Here is a 22,953-nt window from a genome sequence, read left to right as displayed (position 1 = left end):
AAATAAAAACTACAGTGCAGACAGGAGGGTGCGAGAACATAAGAATCTATACTTAACGGTCCCTGTGCCCCTGCAGCGCTGCATTACCACTCCCAGACCACCGCTGGCCCCCTCCAATTCTCCCTTCTGCAATGACCTCCGCCATGACCTGGCTAATGGATTGCCCACTCAGGCAGTCAGTGACTGGGATGGTACATTGCTGCAGTCAGTCATTGACTGGCTCAGTGGGCAATCATCAATCAGGTTGGGTACTTTTCCTCAAGTCGTGATGTAGCAGGAAGACAGCACCAGACAGCTGGTGATGCAGCGCTGGAGGGGCACAGGGACAGGTAAGTATACATTCTTTATTATGTTCCCCCCCTGCCTGCACAGTAGTTTTGGATTTTGCTGGACTTCTTTAAGAATTCCTAAAGTACCAACTCAATGCTGTATACCATTGCTTAGTGGAGAAGGAAATCTCTATTTCCACTCTACTCTTTGTCATGCATGCAGATTTTTCACTAGGTAATAGATAGTAAGCATAGGAGTGAGCTTTTCAATAACCCTTCGAAATAAACAAAAATGTAAGAAAATTGGTCAATTTTGGTAGTTTATGTGCTGTATGTGCAGATTTCCTTTGCACTTTCCAGAGTTAGTGTCAGGCTTATTGCATTCAAGTCCTCAATGTTTTCTATTTCAGGCTGTAAATTTGGGTACCATTTACAAACCTAATAAAATCTTACTTTATAGGTTGCATAAAATGACCTCATTGCCATTTATGTTTGACAGAAACATTTAGTGTTACGTATGATCAGATAGCTCTGTAATAAACAGAGCTTTACACTCCGTTTTATAGTGTAATCTAATACCAGCCTAAAGCCAGAAAAACACTGGATAATAACCAAAAATATCAAGAGCCATTTCAACATATACACAGAACTAAATATTAGTCAGAAAATAGAGCGATGCCAGTGAATGATGCTGACCAACTACACTTCAGGCCTATGAGACGCAATGTTTTTACAAGGTCTTTAGTTACGTTTGAGAATTATTCTGTAGGTTTCCTCTTAATCTAATCCTCAATTACCTCTAATTTCACATAAACATAAAAGCTATGCCATACAGTATATGGACATCTTCTAGCTATTATTGAGATATGTCATCTCTTCTGCATCCATTCCGCTTCCCATGAATCTGTTCAGTATCATACCCTTTCTGTAAGGCTCCCATGAGAGTCAACAGTGTCTACTGATAGGATCCTATAAAGTAATGCGGAGTCCTTGCACAGTAGGGGGCCTAGGAAAAACAGTGCTCACACCTAAAGAAAAAGGCAGAAGACATCTCCCATGTTAAAAAAAAAAAAAAAAAAGTATCTTGCAGTTTATACATTTTCTATTGGGTTTCAACCAGATGGAACAGTGCAGATGTCCTGAATAAAGGCCAAAATGATGTGCTTACACTCTGAGATGAATGAGGCTGTAAGGTTTTATTTAACACATGCAACTTTTGTTTAACAGTGGCTGCCAGATCATGCAGTGTGAATGCAACCTTCTATTGAAGGGGAATTTTGGAGTAATTCATTTTACTTAAATATTAGGCTGGAAAAAACTACCTACACTGTTTATGCTAACCGGCCATTTCCAGAGGGAGTGGCACATTACTGGATGTTTCCAAAACACTGACTGCAGCGGAGAACAGGCGACCCAAGATCCGGAAGTTGCAGGGGAGCAGAACAGGTATTTATACATTACTGACATCTCTACTGAAGCCCTGGAAGGATGCCCAGTTATAAATGTAACCATCCACTATGTAGTGACCAAGACCAGTTACAGCAGCTTTGCAACACTACACAGAGTACAGAGCTATCTGCTTCCTACTGTGTATACCAGCAGCACATCTCTGACAAATAGCTGATACTGGAGATGCTGTCAGACCCTCACCAATCTGATGATCAATACATTTTGCCCAGAAAACTCCATTAAAGGATGTACCATCAGACCTAAGTGAAATTATCTCTTGTAGTACCCACTAGGCGCTGTCTTGTTCTTATGCACTGGGCGTGGGCCCAGCCCCGTCTAGTGTGATAATATCACCACCTACCCTCGGTGACGCGGTGCCGAACCCACCTCCACTGCATATAGCCGGGCCGATGCACGGAACACAACAGAACTTAGCGCAGAAACTAGGCAGCGGTTTGAAAAAAACGACCGCGCCACCGGGATTCCTGTGCTGGCGCCAAGCAGGTACTGCAGAAAATTATTTTACCTAGGTCTGATGGTACATTCGCTTTAAGCTTACAGACAACTGTTTAAACTGGATAATTTGTAGCATGGTGTAAGAAGTACTAGGTCTGCTGCTGATACTCCCTGGATATGCCATCAATAGGCTGTAAGAAGAATGAAAACACACTAGGTTAAAATAGGACCTGTACCTTTCTCCCGAGACATCTTTTCCTCATGGCGCTGATGTTGAGGCTTGTATGGGGCTGCACCATTACTAAGAGCCTCAGCCACAAATCCATCCATGAAAGACAGAGAAGCATCAACCTGCAAACAAGATTATTTTGATTATTTGGGATATAATGGCAGCACAACATTACGTTTATACAGCAAAGAATGATCTATAAGGTTTGACCAAATCATTAGGGTACAAGCAAAACTCTATATAACATACTGACAGACTAACATACGGCCGGGTGTATTCTCCCACAATTGTATGTAATTGTATGTACTATAGCACTCTCTCATCTCAGCTGAACATATTGCTTGGATCCACCCAACAGGGAACCTGTAGATCCCCTAGTGGGTCCCTGAATAGCTAGGGGGACAAATAGAAGTTTCAGCAGTTGTACTGGAATATGCACAAAATTGCAGCAAAACAGTTTTCAGCAAATTGCAGTAATCTTGCAACAATTCTACAGCTTTTTTTGTACAAATAGCAGCAAAAAGGAATATATCCTACCAAGATGTGTGCATCCTGCAAGTGTAAATGTCCTGCACCATAGACGTCATGGAGGCTATGGTTGTGCAGGTAGCAGGAAAGTGAACATTGGGACTGTAGACACAGTGAGGGAGGGGGATCAGGAAAAGCAGAATATGTCCCATAAGGGGCCATGAGCAGCTAATGAAATGAATAAAATTTACATGGCGCCCCACGGTCAGTTTTTTTGGTGGGACCTGCGTGACCCAGTGTATAACATTGCACATTTCATCCTGAGCCTCCTGGTTCATGGATAAATTGAACTTCCTAGAACAATACAGATGAATATGGCATTTAGGATCAACCCAAGGGCACTGTAATATACACTTTTACATTCCAGCATCTTTCAGGACAATATAATAATAGCCAAGCAGACAACCTTATAACAGTAGTCATTTTGTTTGATGGAGATATGCTCTTTAGTGCAATATAATTACCTTTAACTTAGCAAAATTACAGAGGCAGGATTAGCATATATTACTTGTGTTACTCTACCTGACCTTGCAGCGCTGGTTACTAGCACTAAGTAGGAAATTCTGAATATTTACCAGTAAGTCTTCACAGCAGGAATTGAGTGGAAAAAGTCTGTGCATTAGGGGTCTGTCCTCCCACAGGGCCTTTAATTCGCAGGCCTGCTGCCTCATGCCCGTGTCCAGACAGGTTGAGAATTCCTGGATTACTTGATCTACTAATGAAGAATGTGGAGAGATTGCAGCTAGCTTTGTTATTGCCGCCAAAATCCAGGTCGTGGTTTCAGGGGTCACGGAGCTTTGTAGCAGAACACTGTAAAGTTTAGATATGACTGATTCTATAGGAACTTGCTTTGCCAGATAGGAATATTCTCCTAGTACCTGAAATTGGAAAGTAATGTACATTTCATATCACCTTTAACTAAATACAGAAACATCTATCACCCTCTGGATTATTGTACAACCAGTGTAAAATACAAGTAACTTGTAAGTTATCAGAGCAGATACCATAACAGAAGCCAGAATCCTGCTCCACCCTGATGATGGGCAACACCCCGAAACAGCTGACTGTGGATGGATACCTGGCCTTGGTTTTTCCCTTGTCATTACATTGACTTATAGGGTCACTTAATATGGTGGTTTTGGTTGTTTCCTTACTGGAGCCACCCCCTGGCTGGGTCCTTCCTGGGGGGGATATTTGGCTAGTCCTTGTTTTGAGACTCTTAAATGAGGCTCCACAGGCTCTTCTTTTGCATATTCATGTTTCCCAGGCAGCAATGCACCTACAATTTACTGTATTGAGCGATTTAGCCGGCAGCCAACAGTGTTATCTTTGGCTGGTCTCCCTGAGATCAGTGATCTGTTTCCGGTAAGGGAAGAAAGATAGCTTCCCTCAATGTTAGTGCTAAGGTTCTTCAACAGGTAAACTACGGATCTACTCCTTACCTCTAACCTTAAGGAACAGTTCAGAAATTACATACATGTCATTGGGAGGTCAAAAGTGGACGTACTAATTACTTCTCGCTTGCACCCCGCGTGATGTGTGATTTGCCAGGATGGATCAACCAATCATAGAATGGCATATCAATGTTAAAGGCAAAACATTACTCAGGGGGTCGGCTGGATGCGGGCGAGGAGAGAGCCAAGATGATAAAACAGAGTGACGTGTTGACCCAAAATGGGTGTGCCACTTAAAGAGGTAGTGCGGAGCTAAGAAATTATTCACAAGATAACACACATTACAAAGTTATACAACTTTGTAATGTATGTTATGTATGTGAATGTCCCCCTTCCCTGTGTTCCCCACCCACAGCCTGTGGACCCGGAAGTGTAGTGCATTATACATACCTGATACGCTTCGACCCCCGTCCGCCGTCTTCTGACAGTGATGTAATCTTCGGGGAGCCGGCCGACCGGCTCCTGCCATCCCTCATGCCGGCCCCCCTCTGCCGCCAATCGCGGCTGAGCATAGTTATGATGCAGCAGAGGGGGTCCAGCATGAGGGAGTAAGTATTTACTAAACCAGACAAGTCAGAAGAGCTGACAAGAGCTCTTTAAGAGCAATATAATCCTAAGAACATTGGCTGTAACCAAGTTAGATGTGCAATTTTACCTACACGTGTACAACCCCTTTAAATACGGGTGAATAAGGAGGTAGTGAAAACTATGGAAAACTACTGACAAGCAGATATGAACAAGGTGCAGAAGTAAAGCGGCCTTACAACAGAACACTGTCATTTGATTGAAATAAATCCACAACTAATTAAAGTCACATTCTTCCCATACATTTCCTGTAAGCAGATTTAAACTTCTGCAATTTGGGAAATGTTAAATGTTGTTGTACTTATTCTGAAATCCTCGGCGAGCAAGTACAGAGTATAATTAGAAGTTAGCCAGTGTGAAACAGCCAATTTACATGGCGGCTCAGAAGCGAAGAGCCGAGCCTAAGAATAGAATATGCTAATGTCTGCTACATGTATCCCAGCACAAAGACAGGCTTTTCACTAATATCTTCCTCACCCAGCTGATAACCTGTAGGAAGCTCTGTGGATAATGCACATTCTCCATTTCCAGTAAGGCGAGATAAGACTGCACTGCATACAGCCGCAGCTGTCCATCTTCCTTTTCATCACCAAATCCTGCAGAGATGAAAAATTACATTTTAAACACCGTGAGCACAAGCTGGACAAAGGGACTCTGAAATATACTTTCTCGGTGCTAACAAATGGCAGAACTGTCAGTCTGGGGATATTATGTAGAAACGGTGTGCAGGCACAATGATTCCGGTGACATAGGGTTTATTGCAGACCTTCAGCTTACAGTTGTCATAATTCAGCAAGAGAACAGAAATGCAGCTGTAGGCTCCAGGGAGAAAATAAACTGATAGAAAAACATCAAAGAAGAAAAAGGGCAAAAAAATTAACTCTAAAGTCTGCATACACGCTAATGAATTACAGATTAAAGAGGTTGTCTCAGCACAACATCAACATTAGATCTGTAAAGGTCAGACTGGTGTGACCCCTGTCCACTGCTAGAAAGAAGCAGCAGAGATGTCCGTAAACTGCAGTGCCAATTGTTTCGGTTTCCGTCATCTTTTTCTAGAAGCCAGGCGGTCAACCCATTATAGGTTTAAGCCGGCCACGTGGCCCATGGAAGAGACTGAGTGAAGCTGACAAGAGGTGAAATGGTACAGCGCTTTCCCAGCGCCTCTGCTATGTAATACAGCCAACAGGGGTCACAAAGTTAGACACATCCTAGCACAATGCCAGCAATGTTTGTGCTGAGATAACCCTTTTAACTAGTTGGGTTAAAAGATTAATGTCTTTATGGTCAATGTACTTAGGATTACTTACAGATAAAAAGGAGAAAGACTTAAAATAGGGTTGTAGCCTACATAACCATCAATATAAAACCAACACAACTATAGAGGGCAAAGTAGCCACATATATACATAGGTAATGCATGCAAAGGGTAAATTACTTGGGCATAACTACAAAAGCAAGCTTCACTGTTTCAACAGGTGTCATAGGTAACTGTTTCCATCTTATAAACTTATACCAATATGCGGGGATACTGAAAACGTTTACGGTGTATATATTTACACATAGTAGCAATATGGACGATGTACATAATATGTAGCAGTGTTCAAAAAACCACCAACACTGTACTTGCTGAAGGAACCTCAGTTCCACACAATCCGGACTCCATGGATCCGTACTAGCAGCACAGTACTCACAGGCATGAGGAAGGAGGAGTCCCATCCTCCGAAAAGCTGCGGCAGGAGGCCGGAGTGTTCGGATTGTGTAGTGAGCATACATCAGCCTGTGAGCACTATGCTGCGATATACCCTGAAATTAATGGCAACACGATAAAGCTTTGTGAGTATGTGTCTTTCTCTCAATAGAGCGACACAATATCAAAGAAGAAATTGCTAAAAGAGAAGGTAAGTGTATAGCACATATAACCAGTGATTTAGCCACACTTTTCTGCATAATATGTAGCAGTGATCGACTTTTGTACTGAAGTGTAGAGGCACCTGGGTTCCTGTAGATTGTTTAAAACATCCCACAGTCTTGTTCACATTTAGGGAACTTATCATATGCAAGTAGGGAAGCAAAGAGGTTACAGTCTGTCAGGCCTTCCATGTGCCGATAGTCTCACCCTGGGACTGTGATCTCTCCCTCGGCTTAACACATTTCTTGTATAGTAACATTCATCAGGAGCTGGTAAGGACGGTCAGACATGTACGTCTGTGCAGCTCTGATTTTGGTCGACATTAGAGCCGCACAGATGTACCTGACTTACCAGCTTCTGATGAATGTTACTATACAGGAAATGCATTAAGCCGAGGGAGAGATCAGGACATGGAACCCCTAAAAGACAGTAACCTCTTTGTTTCTCTACTCGCATATGATAAGTTCCCCGAATGTAAACAAGACTGTGTATTAGGCAATCTACAGGAACCCAGGTGTCTCTACACTTTACTATCACTGTTATATGGACTGCTACATATTATGGGACCATCAGCCATATTGCTATTATGTGTAAATATATAGACCGTAAATAAAAGTACTTTTTGCATAAGCTTTCAGTGTCCCTACATATTGGTTACACACCTACAAATGTATACAGAAAGAAAAGAACATTGCTTTACCATAGAAATATAAAGACATATTGACTTTATTTCAATTCATCACATACAATATCATACAGGATAAAAGACATGAAAACAAGGGATGAGCCAGAACAACTAATGAATGACATCCCATATGACATACTGTACATGGGATAAGAGCAGTTACTTAATATACAAGTATAAGTGCAGTTGCTTGTATGAAGTGAACAAGACAATAATGGCAGACCACAATAACAAAGTGGGTAAAATACCTACCATAGATGTGTGCTGCAAAGTAGTATACTGGACAGAACAATGAAATAAAGTGTATACATACATTTTTATATTTCTATGGTGAAGTATCATTCTTTTCTGCATGCATAACCATAGATGTACAGTAAGACCCAGGCTACACCATCATTCTGGGGCTGCATCACACAGGTGCACAATACGTAAAGCTGGAAGCAGCTCCAAGGAAACTGCAGGTAACCTGGCCATGATGCTGCCACCAGCACAGCAAACATCTAGCATTTACTGATGATGACTGACACCACTGAAGCTGCTGACTTGTTGGCTACAAGCATTAGATGTCCAGCTGTGGACTAAGCAGGTTGAGAATATTCATTAAATTAACCAACCAACCACATTGTATGAGCCAATATAACCTTATTTATCCACACTGATATTCAGATATTTTTCCCCATTATCAGAATGCTGGTCATATACACATCATGGAAGACACACAAAATAAACTGTTCGTCCGCACACCCAAGTGCTGTGTATCTGTAGACTTACGGTGGTAGCTTCCTGAAGCACGTGAGGAATATTGCGGGCCACAACCCGATAAGCGTCCAAAAAAGTGTATTTTCACAGCGTCTTCAAATTCATTAATCTTTATTTGGCATCACAAAAGGTAAAAAACAATGTGAAGTTAAAAAACACACCAACGCGTCGCGAGGGTAAACCTCTTAATCATGACGCAACACGTTGGTGTATTTTTAACTTTAGAGGTTTACCCTCGCGACGCGTTGGTGTGTTTTTTAACTTCACATTGTTTTTTACCTTTTGTGATGCCAAATAAAGATAAATGAATTTGAAGAAGCTGTAAAAATACACTTTTTTGGATGATTTACCCATCATACATCATAAAGCTGGGTTCACACACAGTATATTTCAGGCAGTATTTGGTCCTCATGTCAGGTCCTCATAGCAACCAAAACCAGGAGTGGATTAAAAACACAGAAAGGCTCTGTCCACATAATTGAGTGGATGGCCGTCATATAACAGTAAATAACGGCCATTATTTCAATATAACAGCCATTGTTTTAAGATAACAGCACATATTTGCCATTAAATGGCGGCCATCCACTCAATTACAACATTGTGTGGACAGATCCTTTCTGTGTTTTCCATCCACTCCTGGTTTTGGTTGCTATGAGGACCTGACATGAGGACCAAATACTGCCTGAAATACACTGTGTGTGAACCCAGCTTTAATCAGCAACAACATAAATTATTCTCCTTATGGAAAATGATCAAAAATACACCGATTAAACAAAACTTTTGACATATCAGATGTTCTTTAATATGACAGTGCCACTCTAAGGCTGGGTTCACACTACGTATATTTCTGTCAGTATTGTGGTCCTCATATTGCAACCAAAACCAGGAGTGGATTAAAAACACAAACAGGATCTGTTCTGACAATGTTGAAACTGAGTGGATGGCCGCCATATAACAGTAAATAACTGCCATTATTTCAATATAACAGCCGTTGTTTTAAAATAACAGCAAATATTTACCATTAAATGGCGGCCATCCACTCAATTTCAACATTGTGTGAACAGAGCCCTTCTGTGTTTTTAATCCACTCCTGATTTTGGTTGCAAAATGAGGACCACAATACTGACTGAAATATACGTAGTGTGAACCCAGCCTAAACAAGTTTATGCTATAAAAACACAATTTTTTAAAATAATGCCTACACTCCCAATTGTTTCAGGAAAAAGTTGGCATCCTGCACTGGTTAGTATATCACTATATGAAGAAAAAACTTACTGAATTAGTAACACATAGTAACTATACAACCAGATGTGCATTATAAAATAGCAGCTGCGTTTATATAGTGTGATTACATAGTGTGTCTAACATCAGGAAAGAAAGACAGTAGTGTATACATAGTAAGAACTCCTTGGCACATAAGTATGGAGGATGCCAGAACCTCACATACATCATTTATCCCCTGGGAAAAAGCTTAGCAACAAAATGCATGTGAGAGTCTGGTGTCTGCAGCATGTAGTGTACAACAGGTGCTTACCTTCATAAAGAGAATATGGAACAGTGCCTAAAACATAGCTAGTTATTTAAGATCCACCAATAAACAGTGTTCCCAACACCAAAATCATATTTTCACAAGTTTAAGAAAGGGGGCTCATGCACATCCGAAATGCAAAGCTCCTGGTTCAATCAGGCACCTATAGGTACAGTTATAGTCATCACTATTAGGCCATGTGTATCCATATTTATTGCAATATAGTCTCCCAACATGTTTCTGCCACTAATTACAGTGGTGTCATCAGGGGAGTAAGAATGGCAGTTAACAACAAATTGTATGAGGATACTAATAAGTAGAATATAGCATATACCGTATGTATCTGCAAGAAAATAATATTGCCAATATGTTACAACACAAAATTAGTTAGATGTGTTATAGCATATTGGCAATATTATTTTCTTGCAGACACATATATGCTATATTCTACTTATTAGTATCCAAATATTCCTCATACAATTTGTTGTTAACTGTCATTCTTACTCCCCTGGTGACACCACTGCAATAAGTGACAGAAACGCGTTGGGAGACTATATTGCAATAGATATGGATACACATGGCATATGTATGTGCATGAGCCCCCTTTTTTAAACTAAATATGATTTAGGTGTCGGGAACACTGTTTATTGGTGGATGTTAACCAGATTAAAAGTTATGATTTAGGCACTATTCCATATTTTCTTTAGATTTAGAATTTTACTGGCACCTATGCTCCTACTATACATATTGATATTCTAGGTGCTTACCTTCAGCCAGAAGCCGTAGGAAGTTATTAGGAATATCTGGGTGCACCAAATCTCTACCAATGGAAAACACGATATTCATGGTCTCCACAAACCATTGATTGTTTGGTGAATATGTAATATTATCATTAGGGAAAATTATTTAGTGATTAAAAAAAAACAAGCAAAAGAAGACGACTGCAAATTATTAAGGACAGATAGGATTTTTTTTTTTTTTTGCACCATAATAAACTCAATATAATAATGAAATTTGGTAATCAAAAGTGTCCCTAGCTTTTAAAAGATGGTTGCTGGGAATGAGGTTTTTGGCGTGAAGTGCAGTGAAAGATGTCTGGGTGCTGACTAGTACTGTTCTGTGTCTACCTCAGCTATATGAGTACACAAATGCCAGCACTTACAGCCTAAGGCCATCTGTAAACTTTAAAAAACAGGTGTGCGGCATATAATAAATTACAATAAAGTGTGAATCTATTTTAGCTATATCGTTTGTTAGGTTAGTCAGCTTTTTTTTTTTACATTTTTTATGTTTTTTTCTGCATTTACTATACATCTATTTATTTGATCAGATATTAAGTGAATTGAAAAAAAAAATCTTACAATTATGATTAAAACTATGAAAAATTACAGGAGCATGCCCATGACTAGATCAAAGACCTGTGTAATACGAGTGCAAAAAGGTCTGAAATAGAGACGGTTATGTAGATGTACAGTAGGTAATAAAGCACTACATAGCACAATTTAACCTCTCAATACTTTATAAAAAAAACTGAAAATTACGGTTTCCTTTAGTCATCACTATACATTTGCTCTATATATTATTTATTGTGTAGCAAAGGATATTTTTCCGCTAAGTCTGCTATTTTTCCAACCAGTGCAATTACTGTATATTCATCTTTACTCTGCTTTAAATACTCCAGCATTTTCTGTACAATGACTGTAACATTCTGCTCATTGGTGATCCGATACAGAAGCTCCAGAGTCTAATAGAAATACAAAAAAACAAAACAGCTTTTAGAAAACCACGCTTTCCTGGCATATATGTTTAAATAAATCATTGTGTTGTCCCTCTGTTATTTTTCCTGGAAAACTATGAGGACACTGACAGAAGCCTGTTACTGCTCCCTGTGTGATAGTCTGACACTCTACGATCAGTGCCAGGGCTGCCCCCCCGTAAGGTCTTTTGGACACATTGGAGATTTGTCGTAGGTTATCACTACAAAGTACAATTTAATGTATGTGAAAGGCGTTCAGAAAACCCCATCCACATGCAGCAGAGGAAAATAATCACAGATATGACAGCATATTGCAGATGTTAAAAGCTGCAGAATGAGCTATTCTATTATGGATGGGTTGCAGATTCATCACAGGTGTCAACCACTGCTACAAAACTATGCTTGTAACGCAAAGATCTTGCTCTGGATTTAGGCCATCTCAACAGAAGAGCAGCATCTTAAAAGGATGCCTAAAAATCAGGTTCGAACTGGCTGAATAAAATTGTTACAATAATGAAAATGATAAAATACAGAATAAGAGCACTTGACATAATAATCCTACTGTTATGTTCAATGATAAAAGACTGATAGATTAGATAGATAGATGATAGATAGATAGATAGATAGATAGATAGATAGATAGATAGATAGATAGATAGATACTGTATATATGTAAAGTAGCTTGACAGCACTCCAGAATAGGTGAAAAAAAGGGTTTACATTTATTCACAAAGTGCACAGCACAGCATACAAAGTAATTAGGCAATGTTTCTGTGGCCTCTCGCCACCATTTTCAAGCCATGGTGGCGAGAGGCCACAGAAACGTTGCCTAATTACTTTGTATGCTGTGCTGTGCACTTTGTGAATAAATGTAAACCCTTTTTTTTTCACCTCATCTGGAGTGCCGTCAAGCTACTTTACATATATACTGTGGACTCGTGGTTGGAGTATTTGCCTGGCACCCGTATTTTTCCTGTGCTGCTGAAATTACTAAGAATAGATAGATACTGTAGATAGGTAGATAGATACTGTAGATAGGTAGATAGATAGAAAGATACGATAGATAGATAGATAGAAAAGCACTGCTGGTTGAATACATATGGATGCAGGCAGAGCCAGGACTAGAACCAGGTCCCCCCAATTTTAATATAACAGGAATCCCCGCAGCACTTCGGAGTAGTGTGACTCCAATATCAAATGGTGTTTATTCCATCGAAAGTCTAAGATAGATAGATAATAGAGGATAGATAGATAGAGTGGAATAGCAGCCGCACGTCCAGATAACAAGCAATGGGTGCTAAGCAGAAAAAGTCCTTTGGCAAAGGATTCCAAATGTAGAAAGCAGCAAGAACCTGTAGCACACCGGCATAAAGTGAATGGTGGCTTATTACATCAGTAAGGTGCAGGATACAACGTTTCAATTCTCATGCTTGAAAATGATTTTGAAAGAGAATTGAAACATTGTATCCTGCACCTTACCGATGGAATAAACCACCATTCACTTTACACTGGTGTACTGCAGATTCTTGCTCCTTTCTAGATAGATAGATAGATAGATAGATAGATAGATAGATAGATAGATAGATAGATAGAAAACGAAAGTTCCAAGCACTCCAGCATAAGTGAAAAAAGTAGTGGTTTATTGCAAAGTGCAAAAAATACAAAGATGCAACGTTTCGATTGCCTCTCAGAATCGTTTTCAAGCATGCTTGAGAACGATTCTGAGAGGGAATCGAAATGTTGCATCTTTGTATTTTTTGCACTTTGCAATAAACCACTACTTTTTTCACTTATGCTGGAGTGCTTGGAACTTTCGTTTTGTATCTGGGGATCCCTCCAGCCAAGGGACTTACATACTGCAGCACCCGTTACATCCACTAAGAAGTGCGGCTCCTACGTCTCCTCTAGATAGATAGATAGATAGATATCCTAGGACTGCTATATTGATTACAGGCGATTTACAGTTTCTCTTATATACTAATATAAAAGTTTCATCAAATAAATAAAATAGTATTCTTTACATATTCTTCTTTAATGTATTCTTTTTCAATACACTTTAAGATTTTCAAGATTCCGCTTGCTGGCACCACCTTTCATTATTTACCTCCAATAGATAACACTCTGATACTACACTAACAAGCCCTGTGCCTGTGTGATCCCTATGTGACCAGGACAGCAAGTAGAGAAACAGAACACCTCATTAATGATACATTTACGTGTTCCCAGCATGTTTCTGGTGCTGCATGTTTCTGGTCTTACTTCTCTTTGTTTCTAAAATTCGAAATCATAACATGCAGCTGAAAACATGGAAACTGGCTGTCCAGGATTGCAAGGAATTGTAGTTCTGCAACAGCACTGCTTGGGACAGGGGCTTCAATGGGGAGGGTTTGGGCGAACAAGGCTGCAGTATATGAGAACATGCCTCATTTTCTTAAATATAACAAAAAAAAAAAGCTATTTAAAATGTTGCCAACTTTTTAAAATGCTGGGTAAAAACTAGGCCATGTGAATAATTTCTTATCGACAAACCTCTCTTTTAATGATGGGATCAGGGTGGTCCAAGCACTCTATTATTGTCATTTGGTGTTGCAGAGCCAGGTTAGGGTCTTGCTGGATAACATATGTAAGTGCCTTCAGTCCTAAGGAGAAAAACAGAATTTTTTTAGAACAAGACTCAAAGTAGCAGCAGCAAGTTATTTATAGTAGTAGTATAGTAGGATGCTTAGACAACTGCAATGCCAATGCCACAGCTGCACAACGTTCATTCTGGAAGAATCCGCCTCATAGCCAGTGGGCATAGCATATATAAAGGATGTTGGCTTGTACAATTTAGAAAATTGTGTCTGTCCCTTTGACATAGTACATACAATCTCAATGTAGTCGTAATAAAATCTCAATGTAGTCGTAATAAAATACACATCTCTGATAGGCTATGACCCTGACTACCTACAATTACAACGGGAAGGCATGAAATAGCTTCAATTGCACCAATTTATCTTCCCTTTTATGTTGGTGTATACACAAGGGTATTTGTGTAATCTTTTCCAGGTATTTGTGTAGAGTCATTCATAAAGTGATGGCATTATTGCTACATGATTGGGAGTCCAACATCTGGGAACGCCAACTATTCCTACAACAATGGGCTCACAGCGTTGACTCCTTTCTCTGTTTCTTCCTGCAGAATAGCACTCCGACCACCCTCTGTGCACAAAACTGTACCCAGCAGGCCAGGCCGCACTGTGCAGGAAAAGACTGTAAAAGGACTGCAGCACCAGATCAGCTCTGCAGCTTCTTCATTTTCAGGAATGGTGGGGGTCCCAGAGGCTAACCCCCACCACCTCTAAAGGGATGAGGTTCTAGCAATATGCTGTTACTTTATAAGATGGAAATAGCCCTTAATGCTCAATGGATACAGAACAGATGCAGAAAAGTTTATTCTATGAAACCAATAAGATGGAAACGATTCAAACATACATAAAGGATTCGGCTGACTTGGTACATAAAAGAAGCCTATAAAAACAGCAGGGCACCTGAATAAGATACAAAACACACGTCAGGGAGCTGGGAGAGGACTCCTCTTCATCGAGAATGTAGTACTGTTTATCTTTGGAATAACCTTGTATAGATTATTGTATCTAAGTGAAGGTCTTATATATCTGGTGTGTATAGTATTGCAGATATGTACTGTACATAGAGTTGTTTGGGATCTTTTGTGGTGAAGCCCTTGCTATTTGTGTTATATAACATTATATTTGTATAATGAGATAATATTAAAAGGTATTATTATATTACACTAGTGTGATATTTCTGTGTTACCAGTTTAGGTTGGGTATAATAAATAGTAGCTACTTTGGAAAGGATGTAATTTACAAGTCCTGGCCAATGTTATGGAATCACCACACTTTGAGGATGATCACCCGACTTTTGTACATTGTAGAAAATACACAAATACAATGTTTTTTGGCATTTATGCCACAAAACAATGTTTAGGCTAGGTTCACACTATGTATCTGTGCGGCTGTATTGCGGGCGGTAAATCATCGGCCGGATTTTTCCGGTTCACGCGTACGCTGGAAAGTATACGATATGCGGCTGCACAGTGCACACTATGTATGAATCTACGGACCTATCGTAAACGGACCCGTAAAAAATGAACAAGACCATTCTTTGCGGCTGGAAATGCGGCCGTGGATTGACAGGTGGTCCGTACGGAGTACTTCAAAAATAGCCGGCAATGATGCCGAATGCCGATGCCTCTAATAGTTAATATATTAAATTAATAAAACACATTTTCTTTGTAATAAAGTCCCTTTCGTTGTTCAATAATTTAATTCTAACAAATCCATCATTGTGCAATTAAATATACTGTTAAAATAAATATATATATATAAATAAATGTATATTTATATATATATATATATATATATATATATTTATTTTTTGACAGTATATTTAATTGCACAATGATGGATTCGTTTAAATTAAATTATTGAACAACTAAACTGATTTTATTACAACGAAAATGTGTTTTATTAATTAAATATTAATTAGTACAGGAAGCTCCAGTAAGCCGTTAATTCATATTGCCGGCAATAGAGCATTCTGTACTAATCATCACTTTACTTTAATTAAAACATCAAATGTTTCTTCTAATTATGTTATCACAATAGCATTATTAGAAGAAACATTTAGAATTATATGTGCGCTCAGCTGATTGGCTGATCGCACATATAATTAGCGGGTCTGCAGCACAGTGACTTCATTGTGCTGCGGACCAGCGAAGAGGACACATCGGGGTGAGTATAGAGCTCTCCCCAACCCCTCCCCTGCACTGCACCCATACCAGCAAGGAAGGGGGGTCACTTAACCCCTTCCTTGCTGGGATGGGTGCAGTCTGACATCAGTCTGGCCCCCAAGGGGTTAAGGGGGATGCAATACATCCTCCCTTAACCCCTTGGGGGCCAAACTGTAAGCAGCGATCTGTAAAGATGCTGCATACTGTAAGGAGCACAACACCGCTCACAATAATGGGTGTTGTGCTCCTGTTTGTGTGTTTTTTGTGTGTTTCTCTCTTTTTGTTTTTCAGATATCGGTATCCTGTGGATTACGTCGGATTCGGTGGACTACGTCGATGACCAGCGGTTGTTTTTTTTTTTTTTTTATAAAATGGTCAATGAGGGGTGTGGGGGTGTTTTTATTTGAATAAAAAAAATTTTTCACTTGTGTGTTGTCTTTATTTCTTTACTTAATAGACTTAGTAGTGGAAGCCGTCTAATAGACGGAATCCATTACTAAGTCGGGGCCTAGTGTTAGCCGGTGTAAAACCCCCCCCATTATTACTCCAGTACCCAATGCCACCAGAGGTACTGGGAAGAGCCGGGTGCCAGTGGTCCCAGAGCGTCAAAATTGGCGCTCCTGGACCAGGCGGCAGCAGGCTGGTAAGATTTAGGCTGGGGAGGGCCTAAAACAATGGCTCTTCCCACCCTGGTGTTACCAGGCTGCTGCCGCTTGGTTTTTAACCCGGCTGGTTATAAAAATAGGGGGGACCCTATGCGTTTTTTTTTATTATTTAAAAAACACACAACACACAAGTGAAAACATTTTTTTATTCAAATAAAAACACCCCCACACCCCTCATTGACCATTTTATAAAAAAAAAAACACCAAACAACCGCTGGTCATTGACGTAGTCCACCAAATCAGATGTAATCCACAGGATACCGATATCTGAAAAACAAAAAGGGAGAAACACACAAAAAACACACAAACAGGAGCACAACACCCATCATTGTGAGCGGTGTTGTGCACCTTACAGTATGCAGCATCTTTACAGATCGCTGCTTACAGTCTGGCCCCCAAGGGGTTAAGGGAGGATGTATTGCATCCCCCTTAACCCCTTGGGGGCCAGACTGATGTCAGACTGCACCCATCCCAGCAAGGAAGGGGTTAAGTGACCCCCCTTCCTTGCTGGGAGGGGTGCAGTGCAGGGGAGGGGGTGGGGAGAGCTCTATACTTACCCCGATGTGGTCTCTTCGCTGGTCCGCAGCACAATGAAGTCACTGTGCTGCGGACCAGTTTTTTATATGTGCGCTCAGCCGATCAGCCAATCAGCTGAGCGCACATATAATTCTAAATGTTTCTTCTAATAATGCTATTGTGATAACATAATTAGAAGAAACATTTGATGTTTTAATTAAAGTAAAGTGATGATTAGTACAGAATGCTCTATTGCTGGCAATATGAATTAACGGCTTACTGGAGCTTCCTGTACTAATTAATATTTAATTAATAAAACACATTTTTCGTTGTAATAAAATCAGTTTCGTTGTTCAATAATTTAATTTAAACGAATCCATTATTGTGCAATTAAATATACTGTCAAAAAATAAATATATATATAAATATACATTTATTTATATATATATTTATTTTAACAGTATATTTAATTGCAAAATGATGGATTCGTTTAAATGTAATTATTGAACAATGAAAGGGACTTTATTACAATGTGTTTTATTAATTAAATATATTAACCATGAGAGGCATCGGCATTGGCATACTGCAGAGGATCGCAAACCCCGGTAATAGCAATTCATGTAAACTGTTTCCCTGCTTTCCCAGATGCATTCCAGAGGTGTTTGCATCACTTTCTAAAGATTTTATTTGTTATTTTTAGTTGAAACAGATTTCCAAGTAAATGACCGTATGTTTTCAGCCGCATGTCTATTTTTTCCCACGGCTGTAGTTTCAGCCGCACATTTCCAGCCGCATAAAAAATACAGCCGCACACATACATAGTGTGAACATAGCCTCAAAGTGTACCCCTCGTTTTACGCAGACAGCAACAGAATCCAAATGCAAAATCCCATGCTGCTAAAGCAAACAGTATACAGAATTGCCAAAGGTCTCATAAGTTTGCACTGCAAGATTATGGGACTTCTGGCAAATCTGATAGGAGTACCCTTTAACTCCCTTGGCGACTCCCTTGGCGAATACATACATGTACAATACAGCTGCCTGGACCTTAACACTACATGCTTTACATGTACACAAGTGGCACAGTTAGTCTATGCGGTAAGCTTTGGAGCTGAGTTCACTTCATAGATGGGGAGGTGGTACTCATAGCCCATGAGGAACATCAGCAATCCAACTGATCCCCCAAGACATAGTAAGCCATTACTAGCGAGATATCGAAAGTACTGCTCCTATACCTCGGAACAGTGCGTCTGTGCCTTTTATTTGGTTAAATAAAAAAATGACATTATATTCTGCCATAAGAGCGCCCTGTAGGCTGGCTTCAGGTTCCCATGCCCTAGGCCCACTATGCTTCCCTTTGTCTTCCCCCCACTTCTTACCACGCCCAGCAATGTCCACACTCAGTGATGTCAGCAAGCCCTTTACATATCTTATACTGAAGACAGAGGACTTTGGCTGTGGCTTTGAGCCTTTGAAGCCTGTGCTGATATGGAGGGACACGACTTCAGCACGAGATGTGTAAAGGGCTCTATAAAATGTCAGCCAAGCCATGGACATTGCTGGGAGTGAGGCCTAGTGGGCAGAATGTAAACTACAAGATGACTGCAGGTGACCGGCATGATTCTACAGTCAGGGGGTGGGAAGGTTCACATTGTGGATGTTATTATTTATATATAAATAATTAAGATTAATAAATATAATAAACTTTGTGCTACTTACCTAAATACTTAAGGTTAATTTTTGGCGACAAAACAAACTTCCCAATACATTTTGCAGCTTTCTCAAATAAATCAGACTTTGGGTAAATTGTATAAATAGTCTGAACACATTCAAAAAGGATAGCTGAAAAATGAAAACATACAGCGGTTGTCATATGACGTCTGACAATGTGTTACAGATATAGAATAGATAAAACTACGGGGGACTGAACCTTGTGTGATACCACAGGGGAAGCAGCCTAGAGATCCCCAAGGCGGCAGAAATCTCCCCTTGGTGCCCACTGGGTTTTAAGTACTTCGTCCCTAGGTTTGGTGCAGTGGTGTCCTGGAGATGGCTGCTGGTCATGGGGGTAAGATGTCCAGGTTTCTCTCACAGAGGTGAGGCCCATCACAGGTACCAGGAAAGAAGTGTTAAAAAAAAAAAAGAGAGAGAAGATGACCCTGACTTCAGGGGTCTTCTTTTTTTTTTTTTTTTTTATTCTACTCTTCTGCTAAATGTGTTACAGCTGACCTCTATCTATTAAAGCAACCGCTATGCTAAAATCTTCCATTCTACGTATGCCATCCAAGCTGTACTTGGCACACATGGAGTTCAACTCAATCTCATGAAAGTAACCAATCTCACTTAATATGCTAAACAGAAATTTGAGAAACAGATCTTTAATTCCTGAATAGAAAGTCTAGTATCTACTACTAACAAAGGGTATGTCCAGATTTACTAACAATTGCTTCTTTTTATTGTTTCATATCTAAAATGAAGGATTAAGCATCTTTGCATTAGATCTACATTAATAAAACAGGTCTACCATGTTGTTTCTATGGATTCTAAGGAGTCTATGCATCTCCATAGACAACAGACAGATGCTGTATAGTCTAATCCTGTCATATTTCCATGTACATAACCTACCAAATGCACCATAGCATAAATAGAAAAAAACTGGAAGAAAGTGTGAGATTGTAACACTCCACAGAAGCAGTTTCCTTCCAGGTATTACAAAGTTACTTCAGTTTTCATTTTAGATTTATTGTGACAATGAAAAAGGTGTACATAACCTTCCTGGTATTGTGGGAGCCAACCGCCCTTCCAAGTCTGGAGAGAAAACACCACAGTATTGTATAGAACATTTGTCCCCACTATGATGAGAAGCCATCTTGAAAAACGAAATCAAAAGTCACTTACCATAAGTGATATTGTGGTTTATTTCTGCTCTCCTTAGTGATTCATCTAGAACATCATATATAAGCTGGCTGGTCCTAATAAATACATAAAAAAAACATATCTATAATGAAATTAATATGGCATAGGGTCAGGCACCAGTGCAAACATCATGTACGGCATACAGACACGGACAAAATGGACTCCCACAATGGGCTGAGAAATAACTTGACTCTTGACAATAGTAATAATAAATATTCTATGAAAATGAACAAATAAAAGTCAGGCATTGCTTTTCAACCATGAGTCAACAGAACTTTTTTAAAAATAAAATTCACAAAATCATAAAAAAGCCAAACTGGAATTTGCCAAATAACATGTTGACAAGCCACAATGTTCTGGGAGAAATTTCTATGGACAGATGAGACAAAAATGGAACTTATTTAGCAAGGCACATTGACTCTATGTTCACAGACGGAAAAATGAAGCATATCAAGAAAACAATAAGGTCCCTACTGAGAACCATGGAGAAGGCTCTGTTATGTTCTGTGGCTGCTTTGCTGCATCTGGCACAGGATATCTTCAATCTGTGCAGGGTACAATGAAATCTCAAGACTATCAAGGGATTCTAGAGAGGTATGTCCACTGTCAGAAAGTCAGGATGCAGGATAATGACCCAAACACACAGCTAAAAACTCCCAAGAATGGCTAAAAGGAAAACATTGGATTATTGTGAAGTGGCCTTCGATGGGCCCAGACCTAAATCCTATTGAGCATCTTTGGAAGGAGCTAAAGCATGCCGCCTGGAAAAGGCGCCCTTCAAACACGAGACAATTGCAGCAGTTTTCTCTTGAAGAGTGGGTCAAAATACCTGTCGAGATGTGCAGAAGTCTCATTAACAGTTACAGGAATATTTTGATTGCAGTTATTGCCTCAAAAGGTTGTGCAACAAAATATTAAAAGGGGTTGTCCAGCGAAAATTATTTTCTTTCAAATAAACTGGTGTCAGAAAATTATATAGATTAGTAATTTACTTCTATTAAAAACATCTCAAGTCTTCCAGTACTTATTAGCTACTAAATGTCATGCAGGAAATGTTGTTTTATTTTTAGTCTGACACAGTGCTCTCTGCTGACATCTCTGGCCAAGACAGGAACTGTCCAGAGCAGGAGAGGTTTTCTATGGGAGATTCATGGAAAACTAAGACGGAGTTCCTGTCTCGGACAGAGATGTCAGCAAAGAGCACTGTGTCAGACTGAAAATAAAACAAACACTTCCTGCATGACACACAGTAGCTAATAAGTATAGGAAGACTTGAGATTTTTTTTATTGGAAGCAAATTACAAATCTATAACTTTCTCATATCAGTTGATTTGAAAGAAAAAGATTTTCGCTGGACAACCCCTTTAAGTTAAGTGTACCATAATTTCTCTCCAGATCTATTTAATGAGTTTTAGAATTTTTAAAAAATTGTGTTGAAGTATAGTTGAAAAGCAATGTCTGGCTTTCATTTGTTCATTTTCATAGAATTATTTATTATTACTTTTGTCAGATTCAACTTATTTCCGTACCCATTGTGGGTTTTTCTTTCAATTAACAAGGGGTACCAACAATTTTGTCCACGTGTGGATGTCACTTATAAGTCGCACATTTAGAAAATGGCTAAAGTCAGACAAAAAGAGTTGCAATACTCCACTGATTACAGAGCAATTTTGCAAACAATGTTGTACTATAGCTTGCCAGTAGACAAATCACCAAAGGACAATTTCATCAATGTTACCTGAAACATCTTAAAGATACCTATCATTAGAAAAAACTTTTGATGTGTCACAGAGATAAGTCAAAAGTTTTGATGGTTCAGACCACAAACGATCACTGGTACCATTCATACAGTTTTACCCAGGGTCATCTTTTCCAAGCAGTCTCAGGATCCTCAGGAGCTGAATCTGCAGCCAGGGAGCGGGGACACTGTGATAGTTGAAGTCTATGGGAAGTTTTCCACCAACCACTTGTTTTAAAATGGTCACAAATGATCCTGCTAAATCCTTGTATCCAGAAGGGTTGTCCTGCACAGAATGAAGGACATCAGAAAAGGCAAGCATGACAAATAAAGCACTCTAACAGATCACAGGTTAACATGTCGTTTAAAAGAAGACATTTTCTTTACCTTTATAACCTGCAGATAAATATGTAGAGAAGCTGCCATGACACCGACATCCCTGTCACATAGTGCCTTTCTGAACTTCTCATGTATGTGCTGTACTTGTGTGGGTGCAATAAGGTAGAACTTATACAAGGCCAGGACCGCTTTCCTTCTCACAATTTCTCTAGAAGATTTTAAAAAAAAAAAAAAGTGTTTAATTCAGATTATTAGAAGTACAAACAATTACTAAAGTAAAAAATAAATATACAGTTGTCTTACCAGGTCTACCAAGGATATGTAAAGGGTAGTTCTCTACATTTTCATTGACGTTTAAATTTTTTTTTATGACGC

General features: G+C 39.5%; 1 protein-coding gene across 1 annotated transcript in view; it reads right to left on the bottom strand.

Moving 5' to 3' along the window:
- Positions 1-22,953, bottom strand: part of AP4E1 (adaptor related protein complex 4 subunit epsilon 1) — a 43,821-nt gene that overhangs the window by 11,692 nt on the left and 9,176 nt on the right. Inside the window, exons 6-15 of the mRNA XM_069982936.1 lie at positions 22,627-22,786; positions 22,359-22,525; positions 20,484-20,557; positions 19,305-19,427; positions 14,139-14,248; positions 11,458-11,597; positions 10,621-10,733; positions 5,448-5,566; positions 3,507-3,809; positions 2,411-2,525 (exon numbers count right to left, since the gene is read on the bottom strand). Of these exons, the coding sequence (XP_069839037.1) occupies positions 2,411-2,525; positions 3,507-3,809; positions 5,448-5,566; positions 10,621-10,733; positions 11,458-11,597; positions 14,139-14,248; positions 19,305-19,427; positions 20,484-20,557; positions 22,359-22,525; positions 22,627-22,786 (1,424 nt within the window). The remainder of the gene's footprint in view (positions 1-2,410; positions 2,526-3,506; positions 3,810-5,447; positions 5,567-10,620; positions 10,734-11,457; positions 11,598-14,138; positions 14,249-19,304; positions 19,428-20,483; positions 20,558-22,358; positions 22,526-22,626; positions 22,787-22,953) is intronic.

Source organism: Dendropsophus ebraccatus, chromosome 1 (genome assembly GCF_027789765.1).
Source record: "Dendropsophus ebraccatus isolate aDenEbr1 chromosome 1, aDenEbr1.pat, whole genome shotgun sequence".
Classification (NCBI taxonomy): Eukaryota; Metazoa; Chordata; class Amphibia; order Anura; family Hylidae; genus Dendropsophus; species Dendropsophus ebraccatus.
Note: the sequence above shows the minus strand (reverse complement) of the source record. Positions and strands in the feature narration are given on the sequence as shown.